Source organism: Lepidochelys kempii, chromosome 21 (assembly GCF_965140265.1).
Source record: "Lepidochelys kempii isolate rLepKem1 chromosome 21, rLepKem1.hap2, whole genome shotgun sequence".
Lineage (NCBI taxonomy): Eukaryota > Metazoa > Chordata > Testudines > Cheloniidae > Lepidochelys > Lepidochelys kempii.
The window spans coordinates 9,783,073-9,801,344 of record NC_133276.1 but is presented as its reverse complement, the minus strand read 5'-3'; the positions used below and the strand labels follow the sequence as shown (position 1 = coordinate 9,801,344).

General features: G+C 44.7%; 1 protein-coding gene across 2 annotated transcripts; it reads left to right on the top strand.

The window, feature by feature from the left end:
- The first annotated feature begins 7,772 nt into the window (after positions 1–7,772).
- Positions 7,773–18,250, top strand: APOBEC2 (apolipoprotein B mRNA editing enzyme catalytic subunit 2). 2 transcript variants are annotated; one of them, XM_073320314.1, is made up of 4 exons: positions 7,773–8,959; positions 9,280–9,423; positions 16,908–17,456; positions 18,026–18,250. In XM_073320314.1, exons 2-3 carry the CDS (start codon positions 9,299–9,301, stop codon positions 17,443–17,445), a joined length of 663 nt encoding a protein of 220 aa, XP_073176415.1. In that variant the 5' UTR covers positions 7,773–8,959; positions 9,280–9,298; the 3' UTR covers positions 17,446–17,456; positions 18,026–18,250. The 2 variants fall into 2 exon arrangements, with proteins under 2 accessions (XP_073176415.1, XP_073176414.1); XM_073320313.1 differs by lacking the exon at positions 7,773–8,959 and having other exon boundaries at positions 8,973–9,423.
- Positions 18,251–18,272: the final 22 nt, after the last annotated feature.

Below are 18,272 nucleotides of genomic sequence, written 5' to 3'. Positions count from 1 at the left end.
AACTTCTCACCATCTAGCTCATTACTTGCCTTTCTCTCTGCCAGCGAAATGAAAATGGCCAGGTTCATCTTCTGCTTTTAGTCTATTGTGCTTCTTGATTCTCATGCCCCTGTACAATGCTGCAATGACTGGAGTACAAATAACTGTACTGAAGGGAAATGTTTATCTGTCCCACCTCCAAAATACCCCTCCCCACAACTCCCCCCCCAACTCTGCATTCACTGAAATAAAACAACCCTCGAACACGGACTGACACATTTATGTTGCTAATATGCTTTGTAAAACCTTCAAACCAACCCCTCTAAATGTTGTGCCTTAAACTACCAGACAGCAGCTGGGATTTTCAAAGGTGCACAAGGGAGTTAGATGCCTAAATCCCATTGAAATTCAGTGGAAATTGAGCACCTGACTCCTTTAAAATCCCAGGCAGTACCACTTTGGCATTTTCCAGGATAGCGGAAGTGGTGCCCAATTCATGGAACAAATAGGCCCATAAGGACCGCTCATGTGAGAAAATGCTTGCGGTGTAGCCATTTAGGCATGGACTAGAGCCTGGGGTTAGGACTAGGACTAGGACCTTGCGAGGTGGAAGGAGGGAATGGACCACACTGCAATTAAACAGCCCCTTAGCCTAAGTCCTGTGAGCCCGCATCAGCTGGCACGGGCCAGCCGTGGATGTCTAATTGCAGTGTAGACACACCCTTAGAGCATAGGGTTGCCAGTTTTGGTTGGACGTATTCCTGGAGGTTTCATCACATGACATAATCTTTAACTGAAGATTAATCTTTAATTCCTGGAGAACCCAGGACCATCCTGGAGGGCTGGCAGCCCTATGAGAGGAAGGTCCATTCCAACCTCCCCCATTCTGATCTTTCCTTCTGCTGTCTAGGCATTAGATGTTCCCTGTTTAGAGATAGGATTTACTATTTTTTTTACGAAATAAAAACCATGTATGGATCTCTTTAATGGATCTTTTTACTGGCAGCTGATTGTCAGGGTGAAGGGCATTATTTTGGGTAGTGTAGTTTGAACTGCAGATGTAGAGACGTATTTGCTTTTAATAAAACCAAGATTTTTTGTTTGCAAAAAGAAAAAAAAAATCCATTGTTTGTGGTTCTGGGTTCGCAAAAGGGCTGGGAAAGGTTCCAAGGAACCCTGACTAGAGCCCATGGCTTTTGCACGGAACTCAGAAGGAAGGGGAAATGGCATTAGGCACTAGTTCTGTGAAAGGTTCCAAGGAACCCACTGAACCTTGTGGAAAAAAGCTCCTCAATGCACAGGTTAGAGCAAACGAAACTGCTCACCCCCTGCTCGAGCTGATATGGTAATCTTGCCTTCCACAGGGAGGGAAAGAGGTGATATGCCAATAGGATGGGGCCAGATGGCTGGCCATGAGAATGGTTATGGAGGAAGCCACATCTCAAATACAGCAGGGACTCCCTTTTCCTCCCTGGGAGACACTAGGCTGGGTTTCTACGCCTTTAATTCAGTAGGGCCGAAAGTTTCCAAAGGGCCCTCTAATTTTGGGTACCCATCTTGGGCCTGATTTTCAGAGGTACTGTGTTCCCCGACTCCAACTAAAGCAAGTAGGAGTGGCAGGTGCTTGGCTCCTCTGAAAACTAGGCCCACGGTGAAATGAGCATCTACAAATCAAGACACCTGAAATCAGTGGCTATTTTTGAAAATTTGGCCCTGTACTTTGTTTCCTCACCTTGATCCAACCTTGCCATCAGTCCTTTCCACTGGTGAAAGGTATTACACGACACAGCGGAACTCTGCCATAAGGGTAAAGCTTGCTGGGCAGAAGAAAGAGCTTTCTTGAGGACTGTAACCAGGTGGCTCACCCTTGAAGGGCTGGAGGGCTAGGGCTAGCCATCCCTGATTACAGAGTGAGCCACACCTGGGTGGCATGGATTCACCAAGAGAAGGTCATGCCTGACTAATCTAATCGCCTTCTATGATGAGATTACTGGTTCCGTGGATGAAGAGAAAGCAGTGGATATATTGTTTCTTGACTTTAGCAAAGCTTTTGACACGGTCTCCCACAGTATTCTTGTCAGCAAGTTAAAGAAGTATGGGCTGTATGAATGCACTATAAGGTGGGTAGAAAGTTGGCTAGTTTGTCGGGCTCAACGGGTAGTGATCAATGGCTCCATGTCTAGTTGGCAGCCGGTGTCAAGTGGAGTGCCCCAGGGATCGGTCCTGAGGCTGGTTTTGTTCAATATCTTCATAAATGATCTGGAGGATGGTGTGGATTGCACTCTCAGCAAATTTGCGGATGATACTAAACTGGGAGGAGTGGTAGATATGCCAGAGGGCAGGGATAGGATACAGAGGGACCTAGACAAATTGGAGGATTGGGCCAAAAGAAATCTGATGAGGTTCAATAAGGATAAGTGCAGGGTCCTGCACTTAGGATGGAAGAACCCAATGCACAGCTACAGACTAGGGACTGAATGGCTAGGCAGCAGTTCTGCAGAAAAGGACCTAGGGGTGACAGTGGACGAGAAGCTGGATATGAGTCAGCAGTGTGCCTTTGTTGCCAAGAAGGCCAATGGCATTTTGAGATGTATAAGTAGGGGCATAGCGAGCAGATCGAGGGATGTGATCGTTCCCCTCTATTCGACATTGGTGAGGCCTCATCTGGAGTACTGTGTCCAGTTTTGGGCCCCACACTACAAGAAGGATGTGGATAAATTGGAGAGAGTCCAGCGAAGGGCAACAAAAATTATGAGGGGTCTGGAACACATGACTTATGAGGAGAGGCTGAGGGAACTGGAATTGTTTAGTCTGCAGAAGAGAAGAATGAGGGGGGATTTGATAGCTGCTTTCAACTACCTGAGAGGTGGTTCCAGAGAGGATGGTTCTAGACTATTCTCAGTGGTAGAAGAGGACAGGACAAGGAGTAATGGTCTCAAGTTGCAGTGGGGGAGGTTTAGGTTGGATATTAGGAAAAACTTTTTCACTAGGAGGGTGGTGAAACACTGGAATGTGTTACCTAGGGAGGTGGTAGAACCTCCTTCCTTAGAAGTTTTTAAGGTCAGGCTTGACAAAGCCCTGGCTGGGATGATATAATTGGGGATTGGTCCTGCTTTGAGCAGGGGGTTGGACTAGATGACCTCCTGAGGTCCCTTCCAACCCTGATATTCTATGATTCTATGATTCTATGACTGTCCTATAAAGAGTAGCAAAAAGCTGCAACGAAGGGGCAATGCTCAGGGATTAGAGATTGCTAGGCTTGAGCATCAGCACTGAAACACCAGCCAAGGAGGGCCTGGAAGTGCCTGCCAAAGCAGGAAAGACCCCAGGCAGGAAGGCCTACGAAGAGGAATCATGAGAAACTTTTGTTTGGATGGACTTTTTGGATGGACTTTGAAACTTTATTTTAAAGTTTGTTAATTTAATAAAGCACAACCCGACAAGGGATGGGAATGGACAAAAGTGTTTTTCAGTTTCTTGAACAGTCTAAGAGGGAAAACTGAGGCAGGATGCTTGTAGAAGGACCCTAGGCCAAGAGGGGGCACACGGGAGGTAGCTGGCCCACTATAGGGACCAACCCAAGACTGAGGGCTAGTCTGGTGAACACGCTCTATGCTGTTGGGTGAGAGCTCTGCCATCAGCATAATTACTCCACCTCCGTGACAGGCAGAGGCTATATCAGCGAGAGAGCATCTCCTACCGACGTAGCACTGGTGTGGACAGCGCTTAGGCTACTGGAACTGGCTTCGCTCAGCGGGGTGGCGTTTTCACGCCCCTGAGCGACATAAGTTATATCGACATAAGCAGTAGTGTAGATCTGCCCTGTGGAATGAACTCCCATAGGAACTAAGGACCAAGACAAACCCCATCACTTCTCCTCCAAGTGCAAGGTGCACTTCTTTGACCTTGACTTCTCTAAACACAGAGTAACATGTGTTAGTCTCTAAGGTGCCACAAGTACTCCTTTTCTTTTTGTGAATATAGACTAACACGGCTGCTACTCTGAAACGCGTGTGTGTGTGTGTGTATTTTATATATATAAAAAAATTCTCCACCCATTGCACACACTTCTTCCCCTCTGGAGAGGACAAAAGAACAAACACATGACAGATGGTAGTCACACTGTTCAATGCCCTGCTGGACGATGCTCACCTACACAGTGATGAGTGCAATATAGAAACCTACATATGCTTGGCCGAACATTTATTTTATTGTTTTGTAATTTTGACGGGATAATATCAATGTTTATTTCTAAGCATGTTTTTTTCAATTTTTATCATTTTACATTTTCACAGCGGCACAAATGTATGGCTTTTAAGCATTTTTAAAATGTTTATGAGTTTCAATTTTCACAGTTGGGGAAATTATTGGGGGAGTCAGAAAATGGGAGGGGGTCAGACAATAATTATTTAATGGCAGTCGACAAGATTCAGAAAGTTAAAGCTTTATAACCATTAAAACACAAATTGTCACCATCGTATGTCAAAATGTACAAATATCCTTAAACTAATAAGAGCTCAAGCAGCATTTTTCTTACTCCGTTGATCTGTAAATTTCAATTATTATCAGTGGCAATTTTTTCATTGGTTTGTGTGTGTATGGTGAAATTGGTGTTTACCAATAAAAAATGAATCCTTCCAAGCCTGCAATGGAATAGACATCCCTGGAGATTGAAGTACTCTATGCATCTGTAGAAAGGATCAAATTCTGCTCTCTGCTATGTGGGTGCAACATTCTTTGAAACTACAGGGAGTTGCATCTTCCTAGTTGAGAGCAGAACATGGTCCAACAAGTACAGCATTGACCACACCAGTGCAAGCTCTTTGCCATACATTCATCTATCTCTCTATCAATCTATCAATCTATCTATCTATCTAAAGGTTTTTATATAATGCCTAGATAACATGGTTATAGGCACGATATCAAAATGACAATAGATAAGATTAGGTTCAAATCTTGGCTTCTCTCCTGAGACAATTAATACCAGTTGTCTGGTGTGGAGCCGAAGAAATGCACTGGGACCAGCTTCTTGCACAAAGCTAAAAGGTTTTATAGGGGGAAACGCTCCCCCTTCTTTCCCTCCAATCTCTCTATCTATCCCTACCTTTAGACTATATCTATGACAAGGACCCCTTGGAAATCTTTGCAGTATGAGGCCTGGTCCTGAAGAGGGGAGGAAGAGAGGGAGCAGACAGCTGATGGGCCAAGGGGGCTGAGAGAAGGAAAGCTGGCTCTGCACATCACTGTTGGTGGGGGGTATTTATTTATCGAGTAACGGTAGTTACAGCTGGAAAAACAGGAGGAGGATCACTGCCAAACAATGTATCTAGGGAGATGTTTTGTTACTGCCATCAGCTGTCACCTTGGAATAAAGAGCACGTCCCAGCTATGACTAATACAGCCAGTGTCTTATTTCACTCTTGGATCCTGCCAAGGAATGTTTCTCTGGCCTAAGAATACAATGAACTCCCTAGCAAGATTCTTCTTTGCAGCCAGGTCTCTTCTCCTCCATTCCCAGACTCCTGAATCCCTCTTCAAAATGCTGGATAATGTTATGATCAGATTATAAATACATTTGTAATTATGCAACTAAAATTCTAGCAACTAAATCTCATGCTTCAGGACAGAAGCTGATCCCTGGCTTGGAGTCAGGAAGGAACTTGTGTGGCATTGCACAACTGGCCAGCTGCATTATGTGTGTGGACTTGGAAGCTGTTTATCTCTAAAACATCAGATGTTGGCCATCGCCAGAGATGGGATACTGGAGTTATGGACCAATGGTCTGATCTGACATATGGCTCCTTTGCTCTCTCACATTTCTTGCAAATATGACACAAAACCCTTAGCACCTGACTCCTGTTAATGCAAATGGATAACCCTCTGGCTCACTGACAGGTGAACTGACCCTTTGCGAGTATCCCTCTGGAATGGAGGCTTCAGCATTGGTAGATGATGCCCCCTGTGTGCTCACCATAGGATAAGAGCCACGTGCACACATTTTAACCTCAGAAAATAAATGCTCATGATTAGAAGGCTACTGACAAAGGATCTGAATGGGAGAAAGGTCAAAGGGTTTGGGTGTGTTTTATTATATTTTTTCCCCCACATGAGAAATTAATACACGGGAAAAAAAGACAAAGAATTTTGTTTGTCAGATGAATTTAAGGGACTGATCCTGCTCCCATTGAAGTTAATGGCAAAGCTCTAAAAGTCTGAGACAAAACCCACAAAAGCCAAAAGGATCAAACCTCCAGTTGCTATCCAGAACTGGCTGTCACCTTAGTGTCCCCGCTTACAACTGTCCACCAACCATTCCCTGTCCTGGCCTGTACCCCGCACAGCTCTGCGTGCGTGCATGCCTCCTCCTTGACCTGCAGTGTTCCCTGTTCCTCCAGACTGTAATGACAGTAACTGCACATCTGCTGGACCCAGGCCCAAGTCTCCCTCTCTTGACTAGCTGAAGGAAAAATAAATTACTGTGCTGAGCATGACATTACTATGTGCAGTCACTAGGCACGCACCCATACGCACGTATACTCACACACGCTTTTGGGGAGCTATCCACTGGTCAAAAAGCCTGGACCAGACCGATGGATGCTTTTCCCCCTACAGTTCTAAAGCAAATGTCAGACTGACAGCATCTCTCTGGCATTCCTTTACATATTTGGCCCAAGCACAGACGGGTGGGGGTTGTGACTACTTAGTGCACTGCCCTAGATGGAACTGCGCAGCAGCTGGGGAAAGGCTGGATGGAACCAGAATCCCAGCGGCACATTCCGGAGATTAGATGAGAGCTGGCATTGATCTTTGCAGTTTGGCTGGGCCAGTGAAAGCTAAAGACTGCAAGAGTAGTGGCACCATGATTAATCTAGCTGTTGAGATCTCCCAGAAATAGAGGCAGTGGGTTGGGGGATACAAGAGAGGACAGGATTTTTTTTTTTTTAGAGGGTGGGAGGAGAAAAGGAAAGAGCAGTCACTCATCAGCTGAGGATTCCCATCCCCAAAATCTCTCCCCAAAATGTCAAAGGTGAGAATGACTGGACAAGGGATCTGGAATTTGAACATAGTTACCAGTCAAGAGGAAAAACAATACTCTACCCTCTAGCCAAGGAAAGTATTCCAAACTTTAAAAAAAAGCATAGGAAAAATTATATATATCCCATGGACAGACTGTCTCAGAACTTCTCAAATCCCTTAGTGTCGTGTTGTCACAATACAATCCACCCCAGAAGTGTCAGTCATCAAATAAACAACTACCACTCACCAAGTTTCAGCAAACAGTGTTGGTGCAATGCAGGGTGGTTGCTGTTCTCTGCCCCAGAAGTAGCTGCATTTCAGTGGTGCAGCCTGTGCGGAGTTGGGAAGACCCTTGGGATTCTTTGAGATGCTATAGAAAGGAAAGATCATTGTTAGTAAAGGGACAAAAACTGAAGAATGTGCAATAAGAAAAAATAACTTTGAACAAGCGTGAATGGTCCAAATCCGTCACGATGTGGGGCACCATAAAATTACAGAGGCACTGAATGCAACACCATGGTTAAAGTTGAATTAAGATTACACTGAAAGCAGAAATTCAGCCTCTTTGATATGTATGCAGAATGCCGTGTATCCTCCCCAAACTTACAGCACTTACTCCTTGAATACAGAGCTAATATTTAATAGTTTGGTTGGCTGAACCTCTGTCATTATGGGTTTGACCTTTAGCACAGCAGTCAAGATGCTGGAGGTTTGATTTCCAACTGGCTCTGGAGGAGTAAAATGTGAATTCACAGCAGCTACATGCTTCTTATTTATTTTCAACCTAGAGGCATGTCAGGAACTGTTTTCAAAGATTAATCTGTATTCAAGCTCAATTAAGTGAGAAGCACCTGGAATTTGCATAAATTTCCCCTTTAAATTCAGAATGAGATTTTTTTTGTGAAATTTGGAAACATTTCACGCCATCCTCAACAGAAAAAAACAAACCTTTCTAGAGGTTACAAGAAACCCAAACAAGCCCTGGGTTCCCCACTTTTGCAGAGCAATACAGACATCCCAAACTTGTATCAATAAAAACGTTATAGACCCCCTAATGCTATTCTACGTGGTCTTTTTAGGATAGCTGGATTCCATGCTAACCTGGTTCAGGCAAAATACAGTAAACACCACCTCAGAACTTCTCCTGAACAATCCCATACTCTACCTCACACATACTGCACATGTCAGTCCTAGACCCCACTTCCCAATCCCACTGCTGCTTACTCCTGATCTATTACAGTACAACCTCCTGGCCCCACACACAAACTCCAACCTGATCCTCAACCCCACCATAGGCTCCCACTTCCAGTCTCTAGACTGCCTTCCACCCGATGCAATTACTGATCCGATGTTCGCAAAGGTGGTGTAAACAAACCAAGGAATAACTGAGAAGTCTTTTAATTATTTATGATTTGTTTGCAGTGCGATTTCCACGCATCCAAGAAGGAATGGTCTCTGCCCCAAGCAGCTTACAGTCTAAGGAGAGAGAAATGTAGGGAACAAGGACCAGATCCTGAGCTGGTGTAAACTGGCCCAGCCCTACACCCCAAATATTTCCTCTGTGTAACTGTATACGGCTAACTTTAATACTTGACTTGAAATTCTGGACCCTTTGACATCAGTGGGGATTGTGCCATTGGCTTTGATGGGACTAGATTTTGCCCCTGTTGGATCCCCGTCTTTCAGTGCCCGCTCCACAAAAGCACGGTTTGCAGAGGGTGTAATTTTCAGGCTCTTGGGAGGGCTCCAGCTGTAATGTCTGCAGGGGGCCGCATTGAAGTGTGGCTCAGCCCCATCCATTATCCAGGGTGATCTTTACATAAAACAAATCAGGGATTCTTCTTGCTCCTTCTAGAAGTGGTTCCTCAAGGGAAGGATGATAGAATGCTGGCAACTCAGGGCAGGAGGAAAAGAGGCCAGTCCTGCAGCCTGCCAATTTTCTGTCCTGCCTGTGGATAAATAGGTGACTTCTGCTTCCTGGGTTTTCCATCCATGCCCTAACCCGCCCATGGTGAATTCGTCACTTTGTTTTAAATGCAAAAGGGGAGTGAGGGAGATTGATAAAAGGCCTTCACAAAAGCGAGGGCGGGTGATGATATCTGAGAGTTGTCAGATCATTCTGTCACCCCATCCAGTCACTGTCACTGCAGCGTTGTTCCATATTTAGCTCCCAACAACTGCGTCTAGGACTGGAACTCCCAACTCTCTTCCCCACCCCCATCTCTGCTCCCTGCACTGGTCTTGAAAAATTGCTCCCTCTCTTTCCTTGTGGTCTGAACCCAGTGCACCAGCACCGGAGAGGATGGCTGAAAACCAGGAGGAGCCCAGCGACACTCAGAATGGTGAGGAGCAGCCTGAAAATGCAGAGAAGCCTGAGGAGAAGAAGAAGGAGCTGGAGAAACTGCCGCCCTTTGAAATCGTGAGAGGGTAAGAGAGCTCAGTGCACAGAGTTTAGTTTTAAAGCGGCAGTGAGTAAAGAAAGCCAGGATGACTCATTTCCACTTAGCTTCTCACACAGTCTGTCCAGGGTGAGGTTTCTGCCTGAAGTTTTAATGTTGGTTAACTAAGGATGAAATCTGGGGCCAGTGCAAGTCAGGAAAGGGATTTTTTGAACTTTTCTTTATATTGTGCAGGTTGCAATTCTTCCTACAGCTGAACCTGTGGCTAGGGTAAAGTTGCTTGGTGAAGAGAGTTTCTTTTTTAAGTGTAGGGTGGATTCTGATCAGCGTGTAACTCACTGGATACATTTATGGGCCTGATTCTACCAATTCTCTCTTGCCAATGCTGACAAGTCACTTAACATGCAAGTAGTCCCACTGGTTTCAGTGGGATCACTAGTCAAGTAAGGTACTACTCGGTGTAAGGGTGGAAGAATTGGGCCCTTGAAGAAATATTGATTTCTTGAAGGGGTCTTGTTTGCAAGTTCCTCTGTTGCTGGGTTAGGAAAAATACCGGCTCCAGAGCTAATGGGGTGGGTGGAGAGGGGCAAGCAAAGGAGACTGTTGACTTTAGTGGAGTCGCACAGCTGTTACAGAGGTGCTGGATTGCCCTTCTTGGGGACTATCCTCTGTCCATTAGTATCCACAGGAGTGGTAGATTCTGGACAAGAGTGGTGAAAGCTTCCCCAACGCCCACCCTCCCCAAACAATCTTCAAAGGGCTCCAAATTATTGTCAGAAAGGCCAAAATACGTACAAAGTTATCCAGCGTTAAGCAGTGGAACAGCCACAGACTGGAGAGCCTTCATCCTTCATATAAATTATAAATCACAGCAAAATACAGGCACGGCTGCCAAATTTTACTTTTTAAACTCTTAAAATCTACCATTTCCCACGGGTCTAATGAGCCCCATGACTCCTGGAAGGTTGTTTGTTTTTTAAATAGGGACCCAGAAGACCCACTTGCTCCCCCAATAATGAGACCTTAGAATCAGCCCTGAAAAATATCCACTGCTGTGTTCTGCCCGCGCTATGGATCATACGGGCTAGATTTTCAAATGAGGGGTCAGATTTTCTCGGGCTCAGCACCCATCCCTGGGGCCAGACTGTCGAAAGAGCCCCGCTCACATTTAGCTACCAGATCATCAGTCAGTTTTCAAAAGTACTCAGCACAGCACTTAATTTGTAATGAAAGAGGTGCTGGGGCTCAAGCCATTTCTTTATATTCATAACTGATGCCGCAAAGCCCAGAGGTAGCATGATTATGAACAGCCAAGATCAGCCCTGGTACAAATTAAGCCCTGACTCAGCAGCTCCCACTGTGACACTGAGGGCCAGATTTTCCAAACAGCTCAGCATGTTGGACATGGGGGTCTTTTAGACATCTGGCCACTTATTTAGGAGTCTAATATTTAGGAGTCTAAATGGGTGATGAGCTCTATGGGAAATCTGGCTCACGTTCTGAGTGTTGAGCCCTTCTGAAAAATCACAGCCTACAAGAAGATCCTTATAAGATCCCAATACAATAAACCATACAGCTAATACAAGCACGGAATGATGATTAATCAATGGACAAATGATTATACATTAATAACATATGAGGGAAAAGCGTGGCTAGGAAAATCTGTCTGTCTAATCTACCATCCCTAAGCATTTCTAATCTGCCTGGCACTGTACTATCTAGATGCAACCATACATAATTTAAAGTGTGGCTTAACCAGAAAAGTGCCATTATAAAAATGTTATGGTCTAGCTCTGTATTTATTCTCTCCCAAGGTTGCCAAGCCTACGTGCTCAATTAATAAACCAAAATGTGATTATTTTCCAGCAGCCTTTAACACAGACTTCAATCCGGGAACTGAAAATCCAACTGGGGCCTTTCTGCCCTGTTATATCATCACTAATAAGAAAGATTCTACCATCAGAACTCAGCTGTCAATTCTGATGATGATGCATAAGGCAGGATATACTCTGGCTCTCTCCCTCTTCTCTGTGTTGCCTCCACACAGGGCTAAAGTGAGTGAAAGCTTTTGGTCCAAAAAATCAGCAGATGTGATTCAAAGATACACAACGAGCAAACATGTTGAGTAACAAGATGCCATTTTGACTCGTCACTTTGCTGACTATAATGGATATTCTGATATAAATAATTACATTAAATTGCTCCGTCCCTAAATTCTAATACTTGTTTTTCTCTCTGGATTTCACCTGAGAATAATTTTTAAAAGAGATTGTGAGACCAGAAAACAAAGTCTTCTGTCATTTTTGATGGTTTAAAAATAGCGGGCCACATTCAAGACCCGATTCTCCACCATCTTGCCCTTGGGTAGGATTTTTAAGTCAATACCATTGTATTCAATGAAAGCAGAGTTGGGCCAATGCAAAGTGCTTCTGAAAATCCTACAAAGTGTCATGATATTCACCAGTATAAGGTGAATGCTGAGTGGGCGTACAATGCTACCATTCCACTTTACACCCATTTTGCACTAGTGAACTTACTACACGTGGTGTGTGACAAGGCAGAATCTGGCCCTGTGGCCTCAAAGGTACTTTTTTATTTCTGTGACATTGCATGGCTGTTACATAGGTCCAGTCAGAGGTGCTAGATTTAGGATTGCCAACTCTGACTGAAGATTCTGGGAGATTTTTTTCCCCCCAACATGACAATGTCATTTTCTTAAACTATCCTATTAAAATCTCCTGGATTGCTTCCAATAGTCACCGGGAGATGGATGCCGATTCCGGGAGACTCCAGGCCAGTCCTGCAGGGTTGGCAACCCTAGCTGGATTGCCCTTCTTCGGGGACTATCCTCTGTCCATTACTATCCACAGGAGGGGTAAACTTTGGACAAGAATGGAGAAAGTTTCCCCAACACCCCCCCACCGGTGGGTCTCATCTCTGTTCTGGAGACCAGCTCTCAGGGTGAGATCATGAGACCAAAGGTCTTTACTCCTTGGCCTCTGTACTGAGACTGACAACAAATGGAATAATTGGTGCCAGCTGTTATGGTGGCTTTTATGATGTGGACGGGGAACTGTGCGTCCACTAGGAACTGAGCTCAGACCATAAAACCCAAGGTATTTATGCCTTACTAATCACTGTGCTATTTGAGGATTGCTCCCAAAGATCTACCTTTTGCTGTCCGCTGAGGTCCAGCAGGAGATATGGCTACCTGGGATTATTATTGATGTGCTGGGCTCCTAAGGGCGAGAAGTGGTAAAGCAAAGGAAGAAAACAGGGAGATCACAGAGGACTCTCAAGAAGAAACTGAAAAATCCAGCAAATTTACCCTAATGTTTAAGATATTGTATTTGGAAGTCCTGGGACTGCAGATGGGAATCTCTTTCTTTGTGCCTTTGTTGGATGTGATCCCCGTTTGGATTTTCTAGTTATTTATAAAATTTCAGCAGAGAGCGCCAGTTATCTGGCTAATGAGAGAATTTACAACTCCAAATGCCCCAGCATGTGTGCTCAATTACACTGTGTACAGTTCAAGCATGTCAGTTGTCAACCTTGGATTAGGGACATTTTATGACCCTTGCCAAGTGCTTGATGCTGCTGCCCTACAGCCCCAAGAAGTCTGTACTTTGCAAATGGGGCTGGCAACCTGATTCGCTCTTTACACTTAAGAACATTAAAATCCTTTTCTCAATGTTACAGCGAGATTCAGCTGGCTGTAACAACTTCATGGGATTCAAACTGATACATTAATTTACACTACATTCCTCTGGGGAGAAAATGAGAATCCCTAGCACAGACAGGCAGTGGCAAATCCTTCCCCTTTTCCTTGGTTGTGGTAGGCTCCAGTCATGACAGAGCAGGATGGGTCCAGTAGAGAATCCTTGTGCCATTGTCATCAGTGAGCCCCACACAGTTTTGTTACTGAATGGCTGCTACAGAGCCAGTGAAGGAAGCATGAAACATTGCTTTTGTGTAGGCCCTATATAACCAGAGACCATAGCTCCTGGGTTCTATTGGTTGGTTCGGCATAACATTTATACACCACCTTTCATTCAAAAATGGATACATAGGATCATCCTCATTTTACACACGGAGAAACTGATGCCTAGAGAGGTTTAATAACTTGTTCCTTGTCACACAGCAACTTAATATCAGGGTTAGAACTAGAACCCAAGTCTCCTGAGAACCAGTCACTTTACTATTCGGCCCCTTTACTTAGCTACTTCAGAGATGTATTGTGAGGCTTAACAAATTGTTTGTAGAGTGCTGTAACCTCCTCAGATGAATGATGCTATAGAAATGCAAAGTATCATAATTACCTACTATTATACATGTCTGAAATGCTCAAAGGTCAGACCATGCACTGGCAGAGGTCCAAAGTGTGTGCAATCTTATGGTACATGTGGTTTTCTCTTTTCCTGCTGAATCACTTGCTAATAGATATCACAGCCATAGAGTCAAAGACAACTCGTACAGTTTTTGATTGCTGAGAACAGGGACTACAAGTCCTGTAACAAGGATTTAAGTTCTCCCACTACAGATGTTTAGATGACATACTTGTGCTGGAATATTCACACTGCTCTGACTGAGATTGGTTTAAGCCCTTTTCAAGAATTAGTACTCTCCGCACCCATAATGAGCAAGGGTTTCGATTTCCAAGATCTCAGCCAGCCATGAACAATCTTAGATAGTCTCTCGAGGTTTGTTTACAGGCTTCTTTACTGGAAATAAAGTGATCTAGTGTATATTCCACATAGCTAGGAAAACAGATTTGGTTTAACATCCCAGGTAATCCCAGCCCGCCTAGTACATGATAGGGAAGAGATTTTATGTAAGGTCTGGTTGGAGGGCCCAATTTAATGCACTCTGAAGTCAATAGGAGTCTTTGTATTGACTTTAAGAGCTTTTGGATCTGGCCCTCACAGATTAAATGACTCATTAAAAGATAAGAGAGACATTCACCCCTGCTGTAACTTCACTGAAGTCAACGGAATTATATCAGGGATGAATTTGTATGTAACTATTATATCTGTTAAATTTTTAAATATGTTAATTTCTTGTAAAATAATGTCTTGTTGTGCTGGGTGGAACCTTTTGATTTTTAAAAGGAGTCACTAATTATCTCAGAGGTAAAGTCATGAAGTTTGCTATTATCAAACAAATGTAAATTTTTCAGACTCAAGGAATGAGAGAGTAGGACTTTCACCCAGTCCATGCGAGGGAAGCACTATGGTCTGATCCTGCTCCTAATGAAATCAGTGGGAGTTTTGCAGTTCACTTACAAAGGAACAGGGTTAGGCTCTTAATGAGGTACCTTTAAATCTTCATAGGGGGAAAGAAGGAGAAAGTACTGTCAAGAGGAGGAATTTTGAAGGTCACTTTGCTTGGTCTGTTGGGGCTTGCTTAGATTAGGGAAATTTGCAATGATATGCATTAGTGAAAACTCCTAATGCAGACACATTGCACGAGGGCACAACAGAACTTAATTTGGGCAGCGTATCTACATTAGATGTCTGAACTGGTATAACCGCATCAATGCAAATTTCCCTCGTCTAGACAAGCCCTTGATCCTTTTGGCCCTTTCTTTTTGATTACACACGAAAATAGGCAATGAAGGCATAATTCAAAGTCTACTGAAGTCAGCAGAAGCCCTTCCATTGACTCCAAGGGGCACTGGACCCAAGTGTTCTTCCTTTTTACTCATATTTTGAATGAAAATATATTCAGCGGTTTTCAATACTAGAATCAAATCTCTGCCTGTTCTATATTTTCCAGTTTGTGCTTGGCCTCGTACTATTTGACAGTACTATATTTATAATCCTCTATGACTGCCCTGTCACCAAAGCATCTTCCACACAGGAGGAATTGTTTGCTCCTCAGTCAAAATGGAGAGGCCTTGTCTACCTTACTATTTTTCTTCACACTGAGGCAGTACCACCAGCGATTGCAACAGACGCCTCATTGGCGACCACCACCATTTTAACCACTGTGTTGCGCAGACTGGCTCTGAGAAGGATTAGAGAACACAGTGCCCTAATCCCCTGCAGCCGGTATATAGCAGAGTTTGCACTGCGGCTAGCACCCATGGAGCAGCACCGTTCGGAAATGCGAAGCAGAGTATTTGAACTGCAGTCCTAGAACTTTAAGTTACATTATAAAATATTCAGGGTTTGGGCTGTCATTTGACTAGGTGTATGTAAGCCCTTAGCAAAATGGGGTCCAAATCAGGAGATCATGGTCACATCTTGAATGTCATCCCTCCCCTCTTAAATGGGGAGTGTCAGAGGTACCAGGGCTACAGCATTTTAGGGAACTAAATATAACTCCCCCAAACAATTCCAGAGAACATCCTCTTCTGGAAAACGACCACAAGCAAATTCATCTCAGCGGTGACAAATCACTGAGATTAAATATATTTGGAAACCGGGGGAGGAACAGTTCACAATGACCTCAGGGGGAGACGCACCTATTTATACCAGGGCTAGATTTAGTCTCCTATATCCACATTCAACAAAACCACAGCACAGTTGACGTTAGAGGACCAGAACTAGAACAGCAGGCTAACCGCCAGGACTGAAGTACGCTTGCATCAGTGTGTGCAGAAGCTTGCCATTTATATGCTAATACTAGCCAGTCATCTGCCTCTGTTCAGAAGAAAGTCAGTCTAGATGGAGAAGAGTTAACAGACCAGAGTTCTGGACTGTAAGGGTACTGTAGGCTACCATTAAAGGGCACTGGCAGAGCTGTGGAGGGGCTTCACATTGGAATGGCAGGTGTGCAGCTCAGATCTGAAGTGCTCTAGCAGACCTGTACCCAGGGAAGTCATTTTCCTGCTTCCTGCAGCAATAAAAAAAGAAACATTCAAATAACACACCGAAGTAGCTTCAAGAAAGTCACTCCTTGTGCTGACTGGTCTTGAAATACTCTAATAGAGAATATACCGAGATTTGCAGGGTGGACGGATGCGTCACACACAACCCAAAGAAGCCAGGCAGAGACAACATGGGACGGGGAGCCACAACCCCAAGGTTCTATTCCTATCTACGTACTTATATGGCCTTGATGACTATAGACTGTCTGAGCACCTCACAACAATTAATTTTTCATCCTTACAGCACCCAGGTGAGACAGGAGATATAGCCCCTAGTTTGCAGGTGAAGAACCAAGGCACAGGGTATTAAGTGAGTTGCCCAAGACCACACAGGAAGTCTGTGGCTGAGCTGAGGAACTGAACCCGAGACTTCCGAGTTCCTGTCCAGTGCCCTAATTCTTCATTCCAGTTCTGCTACTGACTGGTTGGGAGCCTTGGACAAGTCACAAGTTCTTTGACTTGTTTTCCCCATCTGTAAAACATGGTACTTCTATTTCCACTCTGAGAGCGGCAGGGCGGGCGTGCGGCTTGACTAACATTTGTCGAGAGCTTTGGTTGAGAGTTGCTGTTTAAAGGCTTTGTGTTATTATAGGGTATGTTCTAACACTGAGGCATTTCTCTTGCTCTCCCCCTCTCCATAGGGAGCGCTTCCCCGCCTTCTTTTTCAAATTCCAGTTCAGGAACGTAGAATACAGCTCAGGCAGGAACAAGACCTTCCTATGTTACGTTGTGGAGATCCAAGGCAAAGAGCCGGGGAGCTTTCGGGGGTATCTGGAAGATGAGCATGCAGCAGCCCATGCCGAAGATGCTTTCTTCAACAACATCTTGCCCACATGCGATCCCAACCTGCGCTACAACGTCACCTGGTATGTCTCCTCCAGCCCCTGTGCGCCCTGTGCTGACCGGATAGCCCAGGTACTGCAGAAGAACAAGAACCTACGCCTCTCCATCCTGGTAAGCCGCCTCTTCATGTGGGAGGAGCCAGAGATGCAGGCCGCCCTGAAGAAGCTGAAGGCATCTGGATGCAAATTGAAGATTATGAAGCCTCAAGACTTTGAGTATATCTGGCAGAACTTTGCAGAGCAGGAAGAAGGAGAGGCAAAGGCCTTCGAGCCCTGGGAGGACATCCAAGAGAACTTCCTGTATTATGAAGAGAAGTTATCAGAGGTTCTGCACTGACACCCATGACCGTGAGGATTTCAGTTTGCTCATTTAGCTTCCTGCTTTAATGGCAGACAGACTCGTGTCACATCTTAAGGCAGAAAGAGGCTTTTCAGGGTACTGTCACTGCCATCTGTGACTCCAGCTCCCCCTCGGTCTGACAGTACATGAGCATCATGAACTTCGCCTAGGTAGTACCTTACCCACTGCAGCTAGCAATCCATTAATGTGATTGTCCCCACCATAGGGCATGTAGAGGCCTACTGAGCTCTCTCCCTCGCAGGGACTTGTCAGTACCTCTCGGAATTTCACCCCTCCGCCCCAAATCACTTTTCATTAGGAAACAAAGGGGAGGGTCATTAGATATAGCAAGAATGTACCACTCTTTTCTAGATGGGTGATGTTTGCACATCTAACGGAACTGGAAAGAGGAGGAGTGGTTCTAGTCCCCTAGAAAAATATCAGAGGAGGGCACTATTATAGTATGTCATCCCTTCCACCACACACAAAGCTTGAAGAGTGCATAACTAATTTTGAGCAACAAAGCCCTGAAACATCGGAAGCTGGTAACGTGTCTCTCTCTCTCTCATCTCTCCAGGGCCAGCTTGTAAGAGATCTGTCACCCAGTGGAGAGAGAGGCATGACAGACTTGGACATCTGGGACACGCCTTCAGCTTTTCAGAGCTGCTTTGAATCAGGCAGAATGCAACAAAAACCTTTAGCAGACATGGCCCTGATGGACTCGGACTACATTTACCATGTAGCATTTAGGCATTTTGTTTTTTATTTTTAAAATAAACTTGCACTGTCTTTGTTAGCAGGACAGGAGAAGGCTATGTGCTGTG